The sequence below is a fragment of the Pyxicephalus adspersus genome, chromosome 11, assembly GCF_032062135.1.
Source record: "Pyxicephalus adspersus chromosome 11, UCB_Pads_2.0, whole genome shotgun sequence".
Classification (NCBI taxonomy): domain Eukaryota; kingdom Metazoa; phylum Chordata; class Amphibia; order Anura; family Pyxicephalidae; genus Pyxicephalus; species Pyxicephalus adspersus.
The window spans coordinates 47108788-47129114 of NC_092868.1; the positions used below are offsets into that span (position 1 = coordinate 47108788).

General features: G+C 40.7%; 1 protein-coding gene across 4 annotated transcripts in view; it reads right to left on the reverse strand.

Annotated features, from left to right (window-relative positions):
• Positions 1-20327, reverse strand: part of LOC140341140 (putative oxidoreductase YteT) — a 97839-nt gene that overhangs the window by 22959 nt on the left and 54553 nt on the right. For all 4 annotated transcript variants that reach the window (XM_072426694.1, XM_072426696.1, XM_072426693.1 and 1 more), the window contains exons 12-13: positions 19627-19761; positions 18857-18958 (exon numbers count right to left, since the gene is read on the reverse strand). In XM_072426694.1, the coding sequence (XP_072282795.1) occupies positions 18857-18958; positions 19627-19761 (237 nt within the window). The remainder of the gene's footprint in view (positions 1-18856; positions 18959-19626; positions 19762-20327) is intronic.

A 20327-nucleotide genomic window follows, 5' to 3' on the forward strand; every position in this document is an offset into this window, starting at 1 on the left:
ACAGAAATCTAGACCTCAGTGTAACGCTTAGGTGGTTAAATTCAGTCTACAAAGCTTATGCTCCTTAAATTCCTAAAGGAGATTCACTTGGTAGCTATTACCAATAAGAGTGCTGTTGTCACCAAAATCAGGAGTATCTTCTTGACCAGTGGCTTGGCCTTAAGAATGTAAATGTGGTCAAGCAGTGCATTTGTAGATACTTCAATGGATTAATCAATTAAAAAATGGTTACGGGTGGAGTCTGGTTGTCAACGTCACCTTGTACCTCCCCATCTTTCTTGCAGTCTTTAATATCTCGTGATATGAATTACAAATCTGGTACCATCAATTTTGTATTTTTGTTCTTCTGGTTAAAAAAATTGATTTTTTTCCCTTGCGCATGCTCTTTTCCACATACTATAAAGATGGTGGAGATTAGAAAAGCAGCTGCAGGTAGGCAGGCTCACAAATTCGGAGATCTTACCATTACATTCTCGAGATAGGTTACAAACTATTGATCAGCCCTTCCCAACCAGATTTCTCCGGAAATTCCTTAAACTGTAGCTGATTGATCTCCCATTTGATGATCTCTGCAATATTCTGGGGTCAACACCACTTGGTAGAGCCAGCTGCATGACCCTAATGATGTTTTGTAATGTCTATGAAAGGTGTATTCTAGCTACCACTGTATGGGGTGAGGGGAAACATTCCTTCTATTGGTCACTATTGATTTCTTTGGCTTTAGCAATGGTTCCCTAGGACTTGAAAAATATGTTAAGGGTTCCTCAAGAGTAAAAACTTTAGAAAGGCTGCTCCTGATGGATCAACTAACCAGCATCCAAAACATCAAAAATATCATAATGCCCATTTAATGCAATGTTATAACTTTATATCAGCAACATCCCTATATTACTTCAGAAGAACAATGAAGTAATCCATGAAAACTGGTTATGTGGTGACTTAACAGCACAAAGGCTAGGACTTCACCTGCTTGCACAGGCTTGTAAGTGAGTAAACTTCCTAAGTGCTTAATGCACATTCCTGGACAGGTATTAATCTTTCACCTGGCAGGAGACACAGAGCTAAAAATAAGGATGTGCAGCATAGCAATTGGAGTAGAAGAGGTTGCTCAACAAGCCCCTGCCTCTTATTATAACTTGCATCCAACCTAATATTATTGCTTTACAGGAAAAGTAGTGGTGGAAAAGTGTTTTATAATTTAACCAATCATTTTTTATGTATTATTCTACATGACCTTTTTAACACTGTGGTAACGGCAGAGATAAATTTTTTACCAGTATGGGATCTATGTGTGGAGCACAGCAATCAGCTTTAGGGGCTTTAGGTACAAGAAGATGAATAGGAATAATACACAAGAAAAATACCAGACACATAATATTTCACACTATAAAGCAGATTTCAATGTTTTCAGAAATAGTGTCTCATTAACATGAACATAATCTACCTTTTCAAACATGAAACATTATAAAAACAGATGGCTGGAGGAATTAATCACAAAAAATAAAAAGCCACAAGGCACAAATAGAGCTGATGCAGCAGTGTAACTTGACAGCGTGGAGCTCAGGAGAACACAAACTGCAAGACACTCACCTTGTAAAAAGTATAGAGATTAACCCCTCAGTCACTGCAATGAGCTCACATAAAAAAGGCCAATTTATAAAGGATGGCAGCAGTAACTGGCTACAATAAATTGATATCTGACAACCCCTGGGGATCTCCCATCACCCTTTGCCTTAGCACAGCATGTGCTACTTTTACACCAAAGCTAAAGTGTTCCTGCCAGGCGTATTTAAAAGGCAGGATGAAGAGTGCAATAATTGAAAAAGGTGCAACAATGTGATAACCCAGCTAGAGAGGTACAAACTTTAAATTTAAAGTTCTGTGTAAAGGTTTCTCATGAGATTGTGAGCTCTGAGGGACCGTTTGTTACTAGACTTTGGACTCTGTACAGCGCTGCATTCTATGTCGCCACTATAATATTACAAGATAATAATATTAATAAAAAGCTGTAAAAAGTTTTATTTCATTATTTTAATTTTTACACAGTGTGGCAGTGAGTTATCTGGCTGTCTAGGATTATATAGCCTGAAGGTAGAAAAGGCAATCACATTCCATTCCTCTAACAATTACTGGGCTAAGCATGTGGTATCAGCTTACAAGGTGCTCCCGGCCAGCCAATCAGCAGGCTGTTTGTTTTTAAATGGATCAATCACAGAGCTTCTCTACTGCAGGCAAAAAAATCAAACTAGTAAAAAGAAGACAAAGAAAGAAATCACAGGCACACACACAATGCAATGGAAGCCTAAAAAGCATAAAGTGAAACAAAATCGTACCAGAATCTGATCGCAGGTATTATATAACTAAATGCCCCTGATTTGTGTATAAGAACTAAGTAATATCTAAAGAGTCAGCCCTTATTTTTAACACTCCAGAAAATGATGGGCTTCAGCAGGCGAGGGTGAAAGAAGTGCGGGACCTGTGCTGCTGAAGCTCATGGGGGTGCACGTTGGCTTACTTTGACTTGGGTGCCAAAGGATCTTGTCCTGCCATTGAATATGGGGCATGCTGGGTTCATGGATTCAGAAAACTGCAGTCTGCGTTTATTTTAGGGTTAGTCCTCCCAAAATATCATATTTTAGTGTTTAGGTTGGAAAACAAGACAGTTCTTAATTTTAGGAGGGAGCTCCCAAAGCTGATTTTCTGGGTCTTCACACCCACTGCACCCTTTATGAAGAGTTACCAATCACCCTAATGGATTCCTATTTATTTTATCAGGAATGTAACTGGGAAGGATGCTTTTGGATGCTGCTCCACAGCCTTTGGAGATTTGGCACCATGAACATTACAGAGTTGGAGTTTAAAGCCAAGCTCCATACGAACAGGAAAAATTAGAACCAAGTATAAGGATGTTGTTTTATCTGCTGAAGGAGTTACATTTCTGTCTTTTAAGTCTTAAGATTTACACAGCCCCACTAGACAGCATATTTCCCAGAGATAATAGCAACCTTTATATTTCGCTGGTTCAGGTTTACTTTAAAGAGACCCTGTCATCAGCTTGGAAAAGTGCAGTCAGATACACATGCAAGTCAAGTATTGGAAATGATTTCCAAAACATATTTTTTATTCCATTGCAATGAGCCTTTGAACTTGCCAGCAGGTCCAAAACCCTAGCACAGCCCATCCCTCTTCATTATAGCCCTTCTTCTAATTACTTTCAGTGCTGCTCCAGCTCCTCTGCCCATCCACTCACCCTACATAACCCTTTATGTAACTGCTGAGAAAAGAGTGAAAGAGAAGACTCTAGAGTAACTGCACCAAGTCTGTTGGGGCTGTTGACATTATAATAGAAGGTGTGTTTTTTGTTATTTTGTGGAAATGAATAGCCTGGTGACAGGTTCTCTTTCAGGCCACAATCCTGGACTGGCGTATGGAAATCTGGCTTAGCCATCCTTTAGTCCCCCAGACACAAACCCGCCTTTCAGGTTTACGGTCATTAAACCGCCTGCACCCTCCTTCGTAGACACAGAGCCAGACGGCTCACCGGCCAATGCTATTTTTAATCTCTGTGTTTGTGGAAAGCAAACATCAGGAAGAAACTCCTCTATAACAAACTTGGCCCTGGCTGAAAATATTTGTGCTCACTTCTGTAATCAACAGATTTACCAATGATTTACCAATATCTCTGATCACAAGCTGTAGGAGCGATAATTTTGAAGGTGGAGATTTATTGGCAGCTGTGGGCATGTAACCGGCTCAGCTAAGTTATAGTGTGTCCCTATTCCTGGGTTAAAATTTGCTTTCCATTGTTAGGTTACAATGTGTCCCTATTGCTCCCTATAGCTGTGTTACGATGTGCCCTGATTGCTTCCTATTGCTGTGTTACAATGTGCCCCTATTGCGCCATATTGCTGTGTTATAATGTCTCCCTATTGCTGGGTTACAATTTGCACCTATTGCTCCCTATTGCTGTGTAAAAATGTGTCCCTATTGCTGTGTAACAGTTTGTCCACTTTGCTGTGTTACTATGTGCCTCTATGGCTTCTTATTGTTGGGTTACATTGTGTCCCTATTGCTGTGTTACAATGTGCCCCTATTGCCCCATATTGCTGTATTACAATGTGTCCCTATTGCTGGGTTACAATTTGCACCTATTGTTGTACTACAATGTGTCCCTATTGTTGGGTTACAACAGGGGTCAGCAAACTTTTTTGGCTACTGGGCCGTTTTAGGAGGTCAAGAAGGCACACTAGGCCGGACTCTCTCTCTTGAGTCCCGCGCTGATGACTCTGCCTCCCACCAGGAACGCCACTGTAAGAAAATTTCTTTCCTGCGCAATGCATACTGAGGAGAGGGAATGTCGCCTTACCCCAGCGGCAGAAGTGTTAACGCCGGCGGCGGTAAATAGGGAAGGGAGCCATGACAAGGAGGCTCAAGAGCCGCATGTGACTTCGGAGCCATGGGTTGCCGACCCCTGCCAGCCGGGTTTAGGCCAGATTGACCAGGGGGGCATTAGCCTGGAACAGACTACCGGCTAGGTATCTGGCCTCAGGGCTGGAGTTTGCCTACCCCTGGGTTAAAATTTGCACCTATTGCTGTACTACAATATGTCCCTATTGTTGGGTTACAATTTGCATCTATTACTGTACTACAATGTGCCCCTATTGCTGGGTTACAATGTGCCCCTATTGCTGGGTTACAATGTGCCCTATTGCTGTGTTAGAATGTGTTCCTATTGCTGTCTTACAGTTACTCCATATTGCTGTGTTACTATGTGCCTATATGGATTCCTATTGTTGGTTTGCAATGTTTCCCTATTACTCTGATACAATGTATCCCTATTGTTGTGTAACAAGGTGCCCAATTACTTCCTATTGCTGTGACACATTGTGTCACTATTGCTGTGTTGCATTGTGCCCCTTTTTATCCCTATTGCTGTGTTACAAGGTGTCCTTGTTATCTGTTTCAGCTGTGTGCAAAAATGGTTCCTAACCTCTCCTATTCACTTGAAAGGGAGAGGTTGGCACCATCGTTGAGCCCACAGATCTGATATGGCCATTGGATAACACACTAACAAAGGATTTCTGGAGGGACCCCCATAACACAGACCAATCGCCTCTGGATTTTCAGACTGCAATAATAAATAAGGATTTATACAATTGATTTTTTTTACTGGCAAATTATAAAAATAACCAAATAATTGACCAAAACTTTTCTAGTTGCCTTCAGACTGTACAGCTTGCCCCTCCTCAACATGCAGCAACAAGATCAGGTAGAAGACTCCTCATACCTACAAATATGCAAAGCCTGAGGCATTTTCTGTACCCGAGGAAAAAGAGAAAGAAATGGAGCACAACTACTAAAAAATTTACATGTCTGTATGTTAAAATGAATCCCTATCACTAAAATCTGATCCAAGATTTAACCTGTGTACATCACATGTTCATTATTTAAAATCTGCAGCTGTCATTAAAGTAATATCTGGTAATTGTACTACTATGGTCCTTGTGCAGGCACTTACTGTTTAGGGTGACAACCCTCTTCTGACTGTGCTCCTGCATTATCACTCTTTCACATGCTCCCCTGTTTGAACCAACGATCACCCTGGCACACATTGTGGAGATGTGGTCACTATCAGAAAGCTTCATTGGAAAAATGTTCTGCTTTTGCATGTAGAGGCTAAAAGAGTCTGGAGGAGATCAGCACTAAGATACTGACAGATTTAAAAGTGTAAAAAAGAGATTAGGCAAACTCAATGCCATCTAGTTAAAGTGACCCTATTGCTATGCTAAGGGTTTGTTCACACACATGAGGAAATGCATGCATAAAAGCAAAAAATGGCAATGCACAGCACATGTGTTGGTGCACTGGGTGACCATTCCAAATGCACAGCAGTGAAGCACATGGCATTACACCTATGAAACCTGGAGCCTGCTGATTCTTTTCTTTCCTCTTCTTTGGTGGAACTAAATTTTATCAAAAGGCAAACAAATAAAACAGCATTACAATGAGCATGTCACCCACTGTTTGATGTATACAGGGTTGCCTGCACCCTTGTATTGCACTTTGTTGAGGTAAGCAGTGGGTAGCGCTGGCATTGGCTTCATGGTAATGCTACCCATTGTTTATCTTGATTATTATTATTATTATTATTATTAATAAACAGAATTTATATAGCGCCAACATATTACCCAGCACTGTACATTAAATAGGGGTTGCAAATGACAAACAAATACAGACGGTGACACTGGAATAGAGGACCCTGCCCCGAAGAGCTTACAATCTTGATAATATTTTTGCTGTCATTGTGATTGTGTATAACTCAAATCTAATTCAGACAAAGCATGGGATGTTTGGCTGTACTCGGACAGACATATTAGAGAATTGGTACTCTTGCTGATTTCTCTGCAATGCAAAAAAAACTGGCAGAACACGATATCCCACACCATGATGGGTGCAGGGAATGTGGGGTCAGGGAGGTGTTCCTTCCTGGGATCTCTAAAAGATCAAAGTAGCCTGTGGGTGTTCTGTGCCAGGATACAGACCACAAGGGTCGGCTGGCTCACAGCACAGCTACCTAGTAAGTTTTCAGGCCTGACTCCAGTCTGTGCCAAAGAAAATAATGCTGTGTATGGAACTGAGGTGGTAGGCTTTGGGGAGGGGAGGGGAGGAAAGGGGGGGGGGGGGGGGTTCCAGTACATTTTGTGAGTAAATAACGACTGAATACCTAACACACAAGCCCAGGAAAAAACAGGTTAATATTTTCCTGGCCCAGGGGACGGTGTCAGGTTCTACCACAGGGTCTGCAATATAAAACCTCACAAGGGAATTCCTGTGCACCATCCGCCATCACAAATGTTTACACAACAACGAGAACCTCGGCTTAGCCCGTGTTCACGGAAAACACCACTTTTTTTTTTTTTTTTTTAATATAACGTTAGAAATTTTCCTAAAACGACTTTTACTTTACATGTGACAACGCTATTAGAAACTGAAAACTATTGCATGATCAACTGAATGTCTGGAGGGTCACAAACAATAGCCAAAAGTTGGAGCTTTGTCTGTGACACACTGAAATGACTGGCTGCCAATAGACATTTAGAGGAAATGTTCTTTTTTTGGAACCAAATCTCTCCATTCCGCCTCCTTCCTCCTTTTTATTTCACAGGTGTAGAAATGATTATTATTACACATTATTTATATAGCACCATCATATTAGCAAAGTCAAAGTCGTGACAATAACTGTCCCTCAAAGGGGCTCACAATCTAAGGTCCCTACCCTATGTCATTATTGTAGTCTAAGGTCAGTTCTGGAGGGAAGCCCACACAGTCACAGGGAGAACCCACAAACTCCATGCAGATAGTGCCCTGGCCGGGATTCAAACCTGGGACCTAGTGCTGCAAAGGCAAAAGTGCAAACCTCTGAGCCACCATGCTGCCTCAATCAATATAAATAAATGTTTCATTTCACTGCCAAACTCATTTTACTCAATTTTATATTGATCATTCAGATTACAGATTTGATTATTAGAGGATGATGGTGTAAAGGAAAAAAGTTGTGAAAAGCCCCAGTGGGTTTATAATAATTTGTCATAGTCCATGAAATTGGGGGTGCGGTTGTGCGCATTGTCTAAATATTTCGTTCTAAAAGGTGTCCCTCGTTTAAATCTTGGAATTTTGGGAGGTAATTAATGAAAAGCCATGGTCTATGAGAACCAAAATAGACAATGTACAATATGTAAACAATCCTTAAAAACACACATAAGTAAGGCTATGTTTAGACTGGCAGTGAGGTTGTGGTGCAGTTACTGTTCAGTACCGGCGGATGTAAAAGTTGCAAACCCTAGAACCACCATAATGGTGGAAGTGACCAAGCCCAGCCACCAGGGGCTGCACGGGAACCTTTGTACCCAAAGCCTTAGCCTCAGGCTAAGTTCAAATGGGCAACAAACAATTGCATTTGTAATAGCCCCTGGTGCTCAGTTTCAATCACTGGGGGCAGTGGGGAGGAGGTGTGGATGTGCATTGATGAGCTTTAGCACAACTCTCTAGTGAGCAATTGTAATTATTTGGCCAAATAAAAGAGTGCATGGGGTCACCTGCTGTCTTTTAGAACACTTGCTACTGCTTGGCAAATGCTTGCACATGCAGTTAGAAAGCGTTCCTATTCAAGTCTATTGAAGCAGTTCAGCAGAGACACTGCATGGAGTTTCTGCCATGGTCAACACCTCCTTAAATAGATCAAAAAAGTGTGCATGAAAAGGGTTTGTTTGTTCATTTGTAACAGCTCTAATTTTTTTAATGATATTCTAGGCTTGGGGTGGTTCAGAACTTTGAGGCCTTCAACCTATGAAACCATTCTGAACCACCCCAAGCCTAGAATATCATTAAAAAAATAAGAGCTGCTCCAAATGAACAAACACTGTCTAATAGCTTAGGGGTTAATAGCTGCAAGGAAAATTGGAACATTTAACCAGTGCCCTATAGTTCCATTATGTCTATGTGTATCCTAAAAAAACTTGTTACCAAATTATATATTTGTAGATTAAATCACGAAAAAAAACAGCTATTTCTAATACATATGTTTTTCTTTCCATAAACAATTTTTATTACCTTTTAAGGTGCTCATGAACTTGCTAGAAATTCCCTAGCACAGCCCCCCCTCCTTACAGTTCATTCCCCTCTACTCTTTAGGGAGAATCTAATTACTGTCAGGGCTGGTCCAGCTCCTCTTCCATTTGCCTTATATATTACTAGGGCAGCCGGGGAAAAGACAAAGAAAATAATACGGAACACTACCTGAGTGACAGCTCCAAGTCACATCCAAGATGATGGCACCCAACAGCAGTCCAATTACATTTGGATGTCTACACAACAGGGACTTTAACAGATAAAGCACAATAAATGTACATATAACCCCATAGTAAGATTGTTGATTATATGAGTGGTTTGACAACAGGGTCTCTTTAAGTTTATGGTTCTTGCTATGTTAGAGTGACTTCATGCCTGGAATTTCAGGAGACATTTCACCTTTTATCAGACCTGTCACTGGCTGGAAAATATATTCGTTAAAAAAGAATCTTTCAACGTGTATTTCTATATCTGCTACTGTAATTGTGTCAAGGTTAGCAGTGTTGAAAAAAGTACAGAAGAAACAGATCAGCTTTCAGTTTACACAAATAATATAAGTTAAAGCTGACCATTCATTGGCTGATAGGGATTTTTTACACATTTGTGATGTCCTTTGCACAGCTTTATGAAATCAACAGAGAAATGTTGTGTGACTAATCCCACAACCTACCAGTAGGGGGTACTCTTACTTTATTAAAAACTTTAGTGACCCTTGAGCTAAAAGTATGAAGTTAACCAAATCTAACAGACTAAAGCTACGTACACACTTCCCATTATTATCGTCGGCGTAAAAGAACGACGAACGATCCTGCACGATATCTGCGAACGATCGTATAGCACCGATCCTGTACATACAGATAACGACACGATCGTTCGCAGATATTGTACACACGATAGATGCGATCGTTTGAACGATACAGGAAGTGACGTGCACCACAGGAAGTGAGCGAACGTTCATTCACCGCGCATGCTCAGACCATGGACGATCAATGAACGACCGTACACACGATAGATGGTCAACGATCGTCGTCCAATCCGATCCGCCGGTCCGGTCGTTCATTTTCAATGACTATCCTCGTTCGTCGGCGTCGTTGGTTACTTTTTTTACGAACGATTTTTGCCCAATCGATCGTTCGTCGTTCATTTCCAACGATAAAAATTGGAAGTGTGTACGCAGCTTTAGACTTCATAGAGTTGCTACATTTTTGCCGTCCAGTGTGAACATTTGTGACTGTTTGAGGTGAAAATGTACTGTCTGTACAGCTTTACCCTGACATAGTTTAGTGATCTAGATGGACAGCTAAGTATTACTGCTGTTTCCTATGGAGGTAGATGCAGTAGGGTGCTTACTGCTCATCATTCCCTTTCCCCATAGAACCAACAGCAGTGTCTGCACAGGGCTTGTTCATTCCTAGTGTCGCTGGTAACAATCAACGTCAATCGCTTCCTGCAACAATTATTGCAAATGAGTACATAGCAATAAACATCATTGTAAGGCTGAATAAACATTTCTGATTTCCTGTGTTTAGCTACAAAGTGTACAGATCCACCACTAATTTAGTAGGATAATAAAACAGCACCAGTTTCTGCAGTTGTTGCATGTCCCATGGTCAGTATTCACCAGTGTGTCATTTCTTTTTACCACCTGCACTTGTTCAGGTCAATGGTGGGAAGAGCGGTCTTCATGTGGCTCCCAGTGGCTGTCACCTTGCTGGCCATTTGGCTACCCCTACTCCTGCGCAGGTTCTTAATGCACCAGTGTTTGAACATTCTTCCGCAGACAGCTGAACTGCACACTACCGCTCCCATTCATTCCCTACTGGTGGCTGCAAGGTTCAGTGTGAACTGCCAATCTGGCAAGTCTTGACACAGAGAAAATGTAATATCTATTACCACCTTTTAGGTGGTGTAATGCTGTGCAGAGGGTGTGAACTGACAATTTGGTGGAGTTTAAAGTGTGGGGGATAAATTTTACTTTTTTTGCAGGGAAATTGCTTGGCAACTTCAGGCTGGCAGTCAGGTGAGCATATGTTACAACTAATTTGGGATCAAGTAGGGCACCAACTACTTTTTTGCATGCAAAATCAGCATGATATGTCCATTGTCTACATATTTGAAGCCGTAGGCTGCGTACACACGTTCTTTCGTGATCCTTTCCAGCGACAAAAGACTGCATAATGCATGAATAAGTCCTGTATATACAGCACCTTTCTGCTCTATGGAGATGAGAGGGGGTGAGATGACGGAGCGGCACCCCACTGCACTCCCTCCCCTTCACTTGTTTTATGATCGTTCCTTCTCCGTGGATCTGCCATAACTGAATCAACGTCGGACGAGTACTATACACACGATGTATCAGCCCCAAAGTGCTTACCGGACGAGAATCATCTGACTCATATGAATCATATGAATCATCATGTGTATGTAGCCTTAATGTTTCCCTATTCACAATCTCTCTATAAAGTTGGGAGGTGGGGTGAACCTACCTGGTCCACCTATTAGGCTTTTGCAGAGAGTAGAGCTACCGTGTTTCCCCGATGATAAGGCAGGGCCATCAAATAAGACAGCCCCCCCTTTTTAGGAAAAAATGAAAAATAAGCCCCCCCCCCCACAAATAAGCCACCCACCGATTACCGTATTTTTTGCCATATAAGTTGCACTTTTTCTTCCCCAAAACTGGGGGGGAAAGTTAGTGCGTCCTACACGACAAATGTGTTAAAAAAAATAATTAAAATATTATACTCACCCGATACCCGATCCTGCGTGTGTCTGGCTGCAGCGTGTCTCTCTTCTCTCCTCTGCCAGCATCGTGTTTTCTCCTGTCTGTAAAGCAAAGCGAAAGAAGCCGGCACAGCGCCACCTGCTGTTCCCTGTCCTAACTGCCGTACAATAGAAAAAAAGCACAGAGTGATCAGAAGGGGAATTTGAATGACAGAGTGATCAGAAGGGGAGTTTGAATGACACAAGATGATCAGAAAGGGAATTTGAAAGGCACAGAGTGATCAGAAAGGGAATTTGAATTGCACATGAGTGATCAGAAGGGGACAATGATTGGCACAGATTGATCAGAAGTGGACATGAATGGCTGTAGTCTTCTTCATGGGTAAATAAGGCATCCCCCTGAAAATAAGCCCTAGACCATATTTTGGCCTTCAAAAAAAAATAAGACAGTGTCTTATCATCGGGGAAACAGGGTATATGCAGCCCAGGGATGTCATCACTACTTTTACAAAGTAATACCTAGCATTGGGTGCAGGCAGAGTGGATTTATATAACTATGGGGGAATGTATGCAAGAGAAAGCTTTTGTCCAAATATTTCTTCTTCTTAGCCCACTGCTTCTATCTGTCCAGAAGCCTCTTGAGAGCAGTATTTGAGGCAGGGTGCTGTGATGTTTTCAGGCAGCGATGTACAGCACCCTGAATGATCTGCATGCATTGCACAGAGATTCAGTAATGATATTATTATTATTATTATTATTATTATTATTAATAAACAGGATTTATTTAGCGCCAACATATTACGCAGCGCTGTACATTAAATAGGGGTTGAAAATGACAGACGAATACAGACAGTGACACAGGAGGAGGAGAAGACCCTGTCCTGAAGAGCTTACAATCTAGGAGGTGGAGGATCTACCACACAATAGCAGGCAGTTGTGTGTCTAGAGTTTAGCATTGTGAAATATGTCAGAAAAACATCATACCATTGCTAATGTACCCTGCTGGATTTCAGCAAAACTTATAGGAGCAATTGTCACTTTTTTGTTTTTACTGATCCACTCACCCATTGAATATGCTCTGATAGGTGATTTGGATTCAGGTTTTTAAATAAATTTCCCATGTTTTTTAACTTTTGAGGCTGTAAGTACTGATTATTCACTTTCAAATCACTGTGTGGTTGCTATAGGTAATAAAGCTCCATTCCTCCAGTGGGTAGAATCATTTCCCTGTGTGTACTGAAAGAACATTCATGTGAGATCTGATTCTGTAACACCCACTCAGAGCTGTTATTTTAAGAATAAGAAGCTGTTTAACCAGCCAGCACACGCAAACTGTTTCAGTTTTACATAGGAGGAAGCGAAACATTGTCGGTTTAGTTCCCCGCAGTGATATGGGGAACCTGTTTATGAGTCAGCGCTAGAAGCAAAACAAGAGGAATGAAAATGTCATATAGGAAAAGATGATCCGGCATGCTCCTATACTGGTGACACCAAACAGTTACATCATCACATTGGCAAAACCCAGAACCAGCACACCGTGCATGGAGCAACTGGAATTCTGCCACAGGTGTATAACCATCCCTAGAATAGCAGTGCTGTTTTAGATTTAAATAGCACTAAATTTATCTGTAAGATCATGCTCTGGATTCTCCTCATCAACATGCTAATGAAATGTTTTCATTAAACATTTATTTTTTGTTTAAATCCAGTGGCACCTATTTGGCTTGCTCCTACTCTCTGCTCATTTAAAAGAGCCCTCAAAACACATCTTTTTGAACTTGTCTACCCGTCTACTTCTGTCTCCTAGAACCCTACGTCCCACTATTCCATACCTCCCCTCCTATTGTGTGATACTTCCCCCACCTCTTAGATTGTAAGCTCTTCAGGGCAGGGTCCTCTCCTCTTCCTGTGTCACTGTCTGTAAAGGTCTGTCGTTTGCAAACCCTATTTAATGTACAGCGCTGCGTAATATGTTGGCACCATATACTGTTTATTATTAATAATAATAATATCATTACTGAATCTCTGTACAATGCATGCAGATCATTCAGGGTGCTGTACATCGCTGCCTGAAAACATCACAGCACCCTGCCTTAAGTACTGCTCTCAAGAGGCTTCTGGACAGATGGAAGCAGTGGGCTGATTCTTAGAAGTGTCTTAGTAGTACATATTTCTAGAGGTCACACTAGGTAACACCTTCATTAGATATGTCAAGAAATAAAATACAGCAAATGATAGGGGTGGGCCAGCCAGGTTAGGAAAGAAAGTGCTAAATTATGCTGATGTACTCCAGCTAGGAAACTTACACAGGCTCTATTTGAATTGCTTCAGCTTCTAATGTACACTGTAAGAAGCTTACAGGGTGCAGTATATTCACAGTAACCGATTTCTGTACAGGAGAGGAGCCTGGACAATTGTACACGAGCTGAGGGAAGGCCAGAGATGATATCTAAGGGCTGCCAAGGGGCTCCTGAGAACTTGAGATGCAGATCAATATATGTGTATATGTAGTAACATGCAACTAACACTTTACAATGTCATAATTTAGTGCAGATTTATTTTATAGAAAACTTAAGCCCTATGATGGGTGCCATTGTTGGCCTCTCCTACTAATATTTTAGTTTAGCTCCCTCCTCATCATCAGGATCAAATGGCTTTAGTACTTTTTATTAGTCACTAGCATTGAACAAAAAACCATAGTAGTAATCCTGCAGTTCCAACATGCATGAATGCCTCTGGAATAGGTATTTAAAATGCAGAATGTCAGCAATAAAAAGCTTCCTTTAAGAACATGTGGCCGGGTCTGCTCAATATCTATTCACTCTTTCTAAGGTCTAGATCAGACAGATGGTGAAAGTGCAGTTCCGTGGTGGAGACCCTAAGGCTACGTACACACGTCAGATGATTGTCGTCTGATAATCACCTCAGGGCTAATATCGGAAGAGAATCTAGCGTGTGTATAGCATTCGTTGTTCGTCATTTATAGATCATTCCTGGTGGATCCACAAACGATGCATGACCATCAATCGTAATGCAATTGAAGGGGAGAGAGCACAGCGGGGTGTTGCTCTGCCATTTTTCCTCCTTCCCTCTCCATAGAGCAGAGCTGTATGCAGTCTTTTGTAAATTGAAAGGTTTGTGAAAGATCCTTTCCAACGACAATTAATGCACGTATGTACACAGCCTAGATGTACCTTCTCACCTGCAGCTGCCCATTGATAACGCATGGGGAGAGTAGTAAACAATTGAGTACCACAGACTGTGAAAAGTTGAAACGTTGGTTTATTAGGAACCAATGCAATGGTTGGGGCAGTCGAGTGGCTGGCATTGTGCCAATCACTGGAAGCCACCCAGAAATGTCTGTTGCCACAGCCTGTCTGAACTTAGCCTTAGCAGAACTTATTTCTGGCAAACCCAATAATGCAAAGAATGGTTGATTTCTTTAGGTGTTCTTTACCTTTCTTCTCCCATCATAAAATGCGGACCTATTGTAAGATCTGCCTACTGGCTGCCAATGTTCTCATTCAGGTTATGGTCATATTGCCGAGGATGTGTCTACAATATTACAGAGACAACAAAACTCTGCTCATATAGACACAAAAACATATAAACATCATGTCACCTAAAGCAAATTTGGCTTCTTTCCCCGACACAGAGACAGATTTAGATGTCTATCCAAGTATAAGAACAAAGTAGCAATATATTATTCATAACATTGGCTTCTTCATTGTCTTGTTTTCAAGCAGCTAAGGAAGTGTAAAAAGTTATCTTTTGCTAATAGTAGCATTGCTGCGTATGTTGAACAGGAACACTGGACTATATAAAGCATTTATCTGTTTACACAACAGCTCACAAACTTCAGGAAATCCAGATTAAAGTCCGCAGCTAAGCTGTTTCCTGTCCATATTGCAGTACAATATCACGTTTAGACAAAAACAACTTCTGACTGCTTATTATAAAAGCAAGTCTGGTAAATGTAGCTTCCTAAACATCTAACCCTTTAACACTCCATTCAAAATGTTTCTGGTTTAGATACAGGTTATGCACTTTTTACTTCATCTACACGGACTAAAACTATAAAGTGTGTGCTATAAATGTAAAAATACCTGCATACAGTTTTTTTAGGCCTATAGACTTCTCCCAACTATTGTTTTCTGCACAATGTGGGGGTCAGCACCTGCAATGAACAACCACCTGGCCATCACTGCAGAAACTTATTTTCTTAAGAATGATAATTAAATAGATTGAAGGGGTCTGTTCATAAAAACTGTTTTCCAAGCAATTCTTAACTCCCCTCTAACTCTTCTGTAACGGGATCGCTGGCATGAATAGAAAATGGCATTGTTACTTACCCAAAGCCACAGGTATGTGATGCTCCAGTCCTGAGCATTCCCTCTTTTTCTGTTTAAAGGAAGAGGTGTCTTTCTGGTGCCCACGTCATCAGCTCCATGTTGTAGATGTTTTCTATTGACTTTCCAGTGGTGGGATCATCTCAGGATCCAGAAGTGGGATCTGCTGTGGAGACTTTAATGCATGGCGACTGTAGGAACATCTATGGTACTGGATTAAAAATCCACTGCACCCAGAAATGGCTCTATCAAGGGACCCTGATGGTGGATGTAGTATATCTTGCTTCTTGCTTCACCTAGAGTTGGGCTTTAACATTATAATGTATATGTGCCATTGAATATATAATTTGCCCATAGAGCTTATAGTATTGTTTTTTTTTTTTTTATTACATCTACTGTCTAAGGCTGGGTACACACCTGCAATGGTTCTCGTCTGATAATCGGCTCAGAGCCGATATCAGATGAGAATAAGGCATGTATACATCGCTTATCGTACATCGTCCAAACAACCATCTGGGCGGTTCCACAGACGATGGCTGATGAACGATCGTAATGGAAGTGAAGGGGGAGAGTTTGCAGCGGGGTGCTAAGCCATCCTTCTCCCCCTCGTTATAGAGCAGAATGGTGCTGTATGTACAGCACTTGTTCAGGCATCAATTGGAAAGGCTAACGTAAAGGCTACGTACACACGTGCAATAATTATCGTTAGAAACAAACGACTAACGACTGTTCGACCCATAATCGTTAACAAGAAAAGTGCACAACGACTTGCCAATGACGCCGATGAACGAGGAATGTCGCTGGAAATGAATGACCATCCCGGCGGATCTGATTGGCCAAGAATCATTTGTTATCTATTGTGTGTACGGTCGTTCAGTGATCGTGGATGGTTCTGCGGTACACTTTCTCCAGTACACGTCACTTTCTGCATCATTCAAACGATCGTAGCTAGTGTGTGTACATTATTGGTGGATTATATGTGAGCGATCGTATTGTTACAGCCTGTACAGAATTGAGCACAATACGATTGTTCAAAATAATCATGCATAATCGTTTATTTTCTAACGATAATTATTGCACATGTGTACGTAGCCTAACACATATTAAATAATCACTCCTGCTCATGATGCATGGGTACCAGAGAAATCCAGACTGGATCTTCCATCTTCTTTTCCCCTCAGTTACATGGAAGGAGCCTGTGAGCTTCAGCAAAGTGTGTGCTTTCCATCAATCCCTATCTCATGAAGGAATCTGACAGCTGGAAGCCCTGCAGCCACATCACACAGGAGTCCAGCTGCTATGAGAATGGGCCTTTTGTAAAGCAAATCAGCCAGGCTGGCACAATAATGAGATAAGGAGAGGTTAGCAATGTCAGGGATGGAACCTTTTACAGAATATAAACAAGATTAAAGTCGGCAGGGAGGACATGCTGTCTTCTGAATACAGAGGGGGCAGGAATCCTGGCAGCAGAGCTTTATCAAGATTAAAACACCTCTCTAGAGATTAGAGGGACTGATGTATTATTTGAATTGCCAACTAAATTTATGGGTCAATATCTATGGTATTCGATTATGGCCTTTTTTATATAAATCAATATGCAATATTTAAGATATAGGATTGAGCTGGCTTTGGATGGGGGAATTCCTTTATAAGAACCAAGGGCAAGGATGACTTGTAGTCTTGGAGGGTGTTGTAGCCTTGGACCCACCTGTCACTGAACTTTCCCGATTTATGAAAAAACTTTCTATGTGTTATAGTTGAACTAAACTATAATACTTAAATTGAACTGCTAGAAAATAAAGTTTTTTAGCAGAAGAAATCGGCTGTGCATATGGGAAAAAAGTTAGCTGTTGAGGACAATGTATGCGTATGTGTGCGTATGATTTGCCAAGAATTGCATCACCTGAGGCCAAAGCATTGGCCAGAAGGATGACAACTGATCAAAAAGTAGCAAGGGAGGAGATGAATGTAGCAAGGGACAGACCAGTGAATGGCAGCCCACATTGGTCAGTGTTAGAAGAGGACACCCTTTTAAGATAAATATGCCAAAATGTACCTGAAGGCTATGGCAAGAGGCCATCCATAACATTAGACTTTACTTCTGCTGTAATGGGCACCTCTGATGGTTGGAAACAATATTAATATCATTATTATCAGCAGAATATGCCACCCATTGTCATTACCCCTGAAAGGCAAAACATAAACACCATTTAGCATGCAGGCAAAGGAAGCAATCCTAACACGCAACATCAACCACCTTGCTTACGCAGACTATGAGAAAATCATAAACATAAAATTAACCTATTGGTGCTTTTTTTCCACCACCATTTTAGTTTATGCTTAAGTTTGAAAATATTAAATGGAATAGTTTGGAACTTGAATGACAAGTGAATGTATGCTGCTTCTCCACCTCTTAGATTGTAAGCTCTTAGGTCAGAGTCCTCTCCTCCTCCTGTGTCGCTGTCTGGATCTGTCTGTCATTTTCAAACTCCTATTTAATGTACAGCGCTAATAATAATATTAATAATAATAATTATAATATTTAAAAGTTGCCAAAAGTTAGCTAAGCTCAGTTTGTTTGTTACATTTCCCATCATCCTTAACCTTCACCCCTGAACTACTTCACTGGCTTTTGTAGACGTCTGCATTGAACTTGAGATAAAATTACAGGCATACTGCTGTATGGATGAGAAACATAGAAGAGAGCAAAAAAAGACCAAGTTTGGGTTTGCTCATTGAGTCTGATTTAAAAAACACATTGTTGTTCTATATTAGACCAATCTTTATTTTCCAAGTATGTTTTAGTTTACCTAACTATGGAATGCAACATCCATAGGATTATTGGAAACTTTTCTCAACACTGGCAGTCTGAGGATGTCCTTGAAGGATATGACATACAGATTGTTAAATCCAAGTAACATATTTTGAACAAAATTTAAGTTTCACTATGAAAACTTTTTTTATGTAAATAGCTCTCAAGTTTTGCTCACAACCCCTCTTCCCCACGTGACTTAGTGGTGGGCTCTCGTCTGTAATGTAGCTCTAAGAGCATGAAGATCACAGTTCATGACTTCTGAACACCCCATTGAACCTGTGAGCAATATGGTTAGCACGTATCACTATAAATGCATAGTTTGAGTTTTTACTTTACAATTTACCTTAGTCCCGTAGATGGTGGTTTTTCTTGTTCCAAGTGCATGGGTAAAAGCCATCATTGTAAATGCAGCTGTCTTACCCCCTTCAAATTCCATGTTCACAACCTGTTGGTGTAAAGTACAATTTATATTATTGTAGATTATTAGATCATTGTCGATCATAAAGGTTTTTTTTTGTATTCTCCTCAAGAATGAAAAAGAATACCCAATTTTGGGTTCAGCAAAAAACAGGTTTTGCTAATCCTACAGCGAATCAGATCAATGGAAAATACCTAATCACTACCCCAAAGATGTCATGATTCTTTTCTTTCAGTAGTAAATCTATACAGATATATATTTTAGCCTCTCAAGCCTTCAACCAGAAGAAGGGACATTGAAAACATGCAAACTTCATTAAAAAAGTAATTATTTTGCAGTAATCCTAGAATCAAGGGTTGGCAAGGGAAGAGAGATAAGCACATAGTCACTGTGCTGCCTTTACAGTGTTCCCCCCAGCCCCTTTTAGCTGGGCGCACCACTCGGCACAAGTTGGGTCACAGTACAGGGACTGCCACCTGTCTACAATTTCTTACCCTCCAGCTTAAAGAAATTTCTGGGTTGAACACTGCCTATATACTTATTTCCTGCAAGCATGTGACAAACCAACAAAATGGCAGATACAAAAGCAATAAATGTTATATGAATTATATGTTTTACCATCACTTATCCTACTATGATTCCATTTTTCAATCTGTTGATATAAATTGATATTCATAGGTTTTCTCTGCATTTACCTGATTACTGCAAACATCATTGTCACAGTCGTAAACACATCTTCCATATGGACCTGTCCTTAAATGTTCAGTCAGTGACTCAATGTCATAGACTCCATTGCTGCACACAACGGACACAGGCCAACCAAAGTGTCGCTAAAGAACACAAAGAAGGGGTTAATATTATTATTATTTTTATTTATATTATTAATAAACAGGATTTATATAGCTCCAACATATTACACAGCGCTGTACATTAAATAGGAGTTACAGATACAGACAGTGACACAGGAGGAGGAGAGGACCCTGCCTTGAAGAGCTTACAATCTAGGAGGTGGGGGGTGCACACATATTAAATTATTAATGTGGTGTTAAGGTATTTTTAAATAACTATTGCATGATATGTCTGTTACGACATTCGTAGATTAGAGAGGAAATTACCAGTCTCTCCATAACCTACTTAATAGGAATCTGTCACAAGCCATTCAAATGAACAAGCTTATATGGGCATTTATTATAACTAGGGCTAAGTATAAACGTGCAAAAATTATTGTTTGAAAACGAATGATCAACGATTACTTTGAGCAATCATATTGTGCATAATTCTGTACATTCTGAAACAATACGATCGTTCAAAGATAATCCACCAATAATGTACACACTAGATACAATCGTTTGAACGATCGTTTGTGACTGATCGGTCGAACGATGCAGGAAGTGAC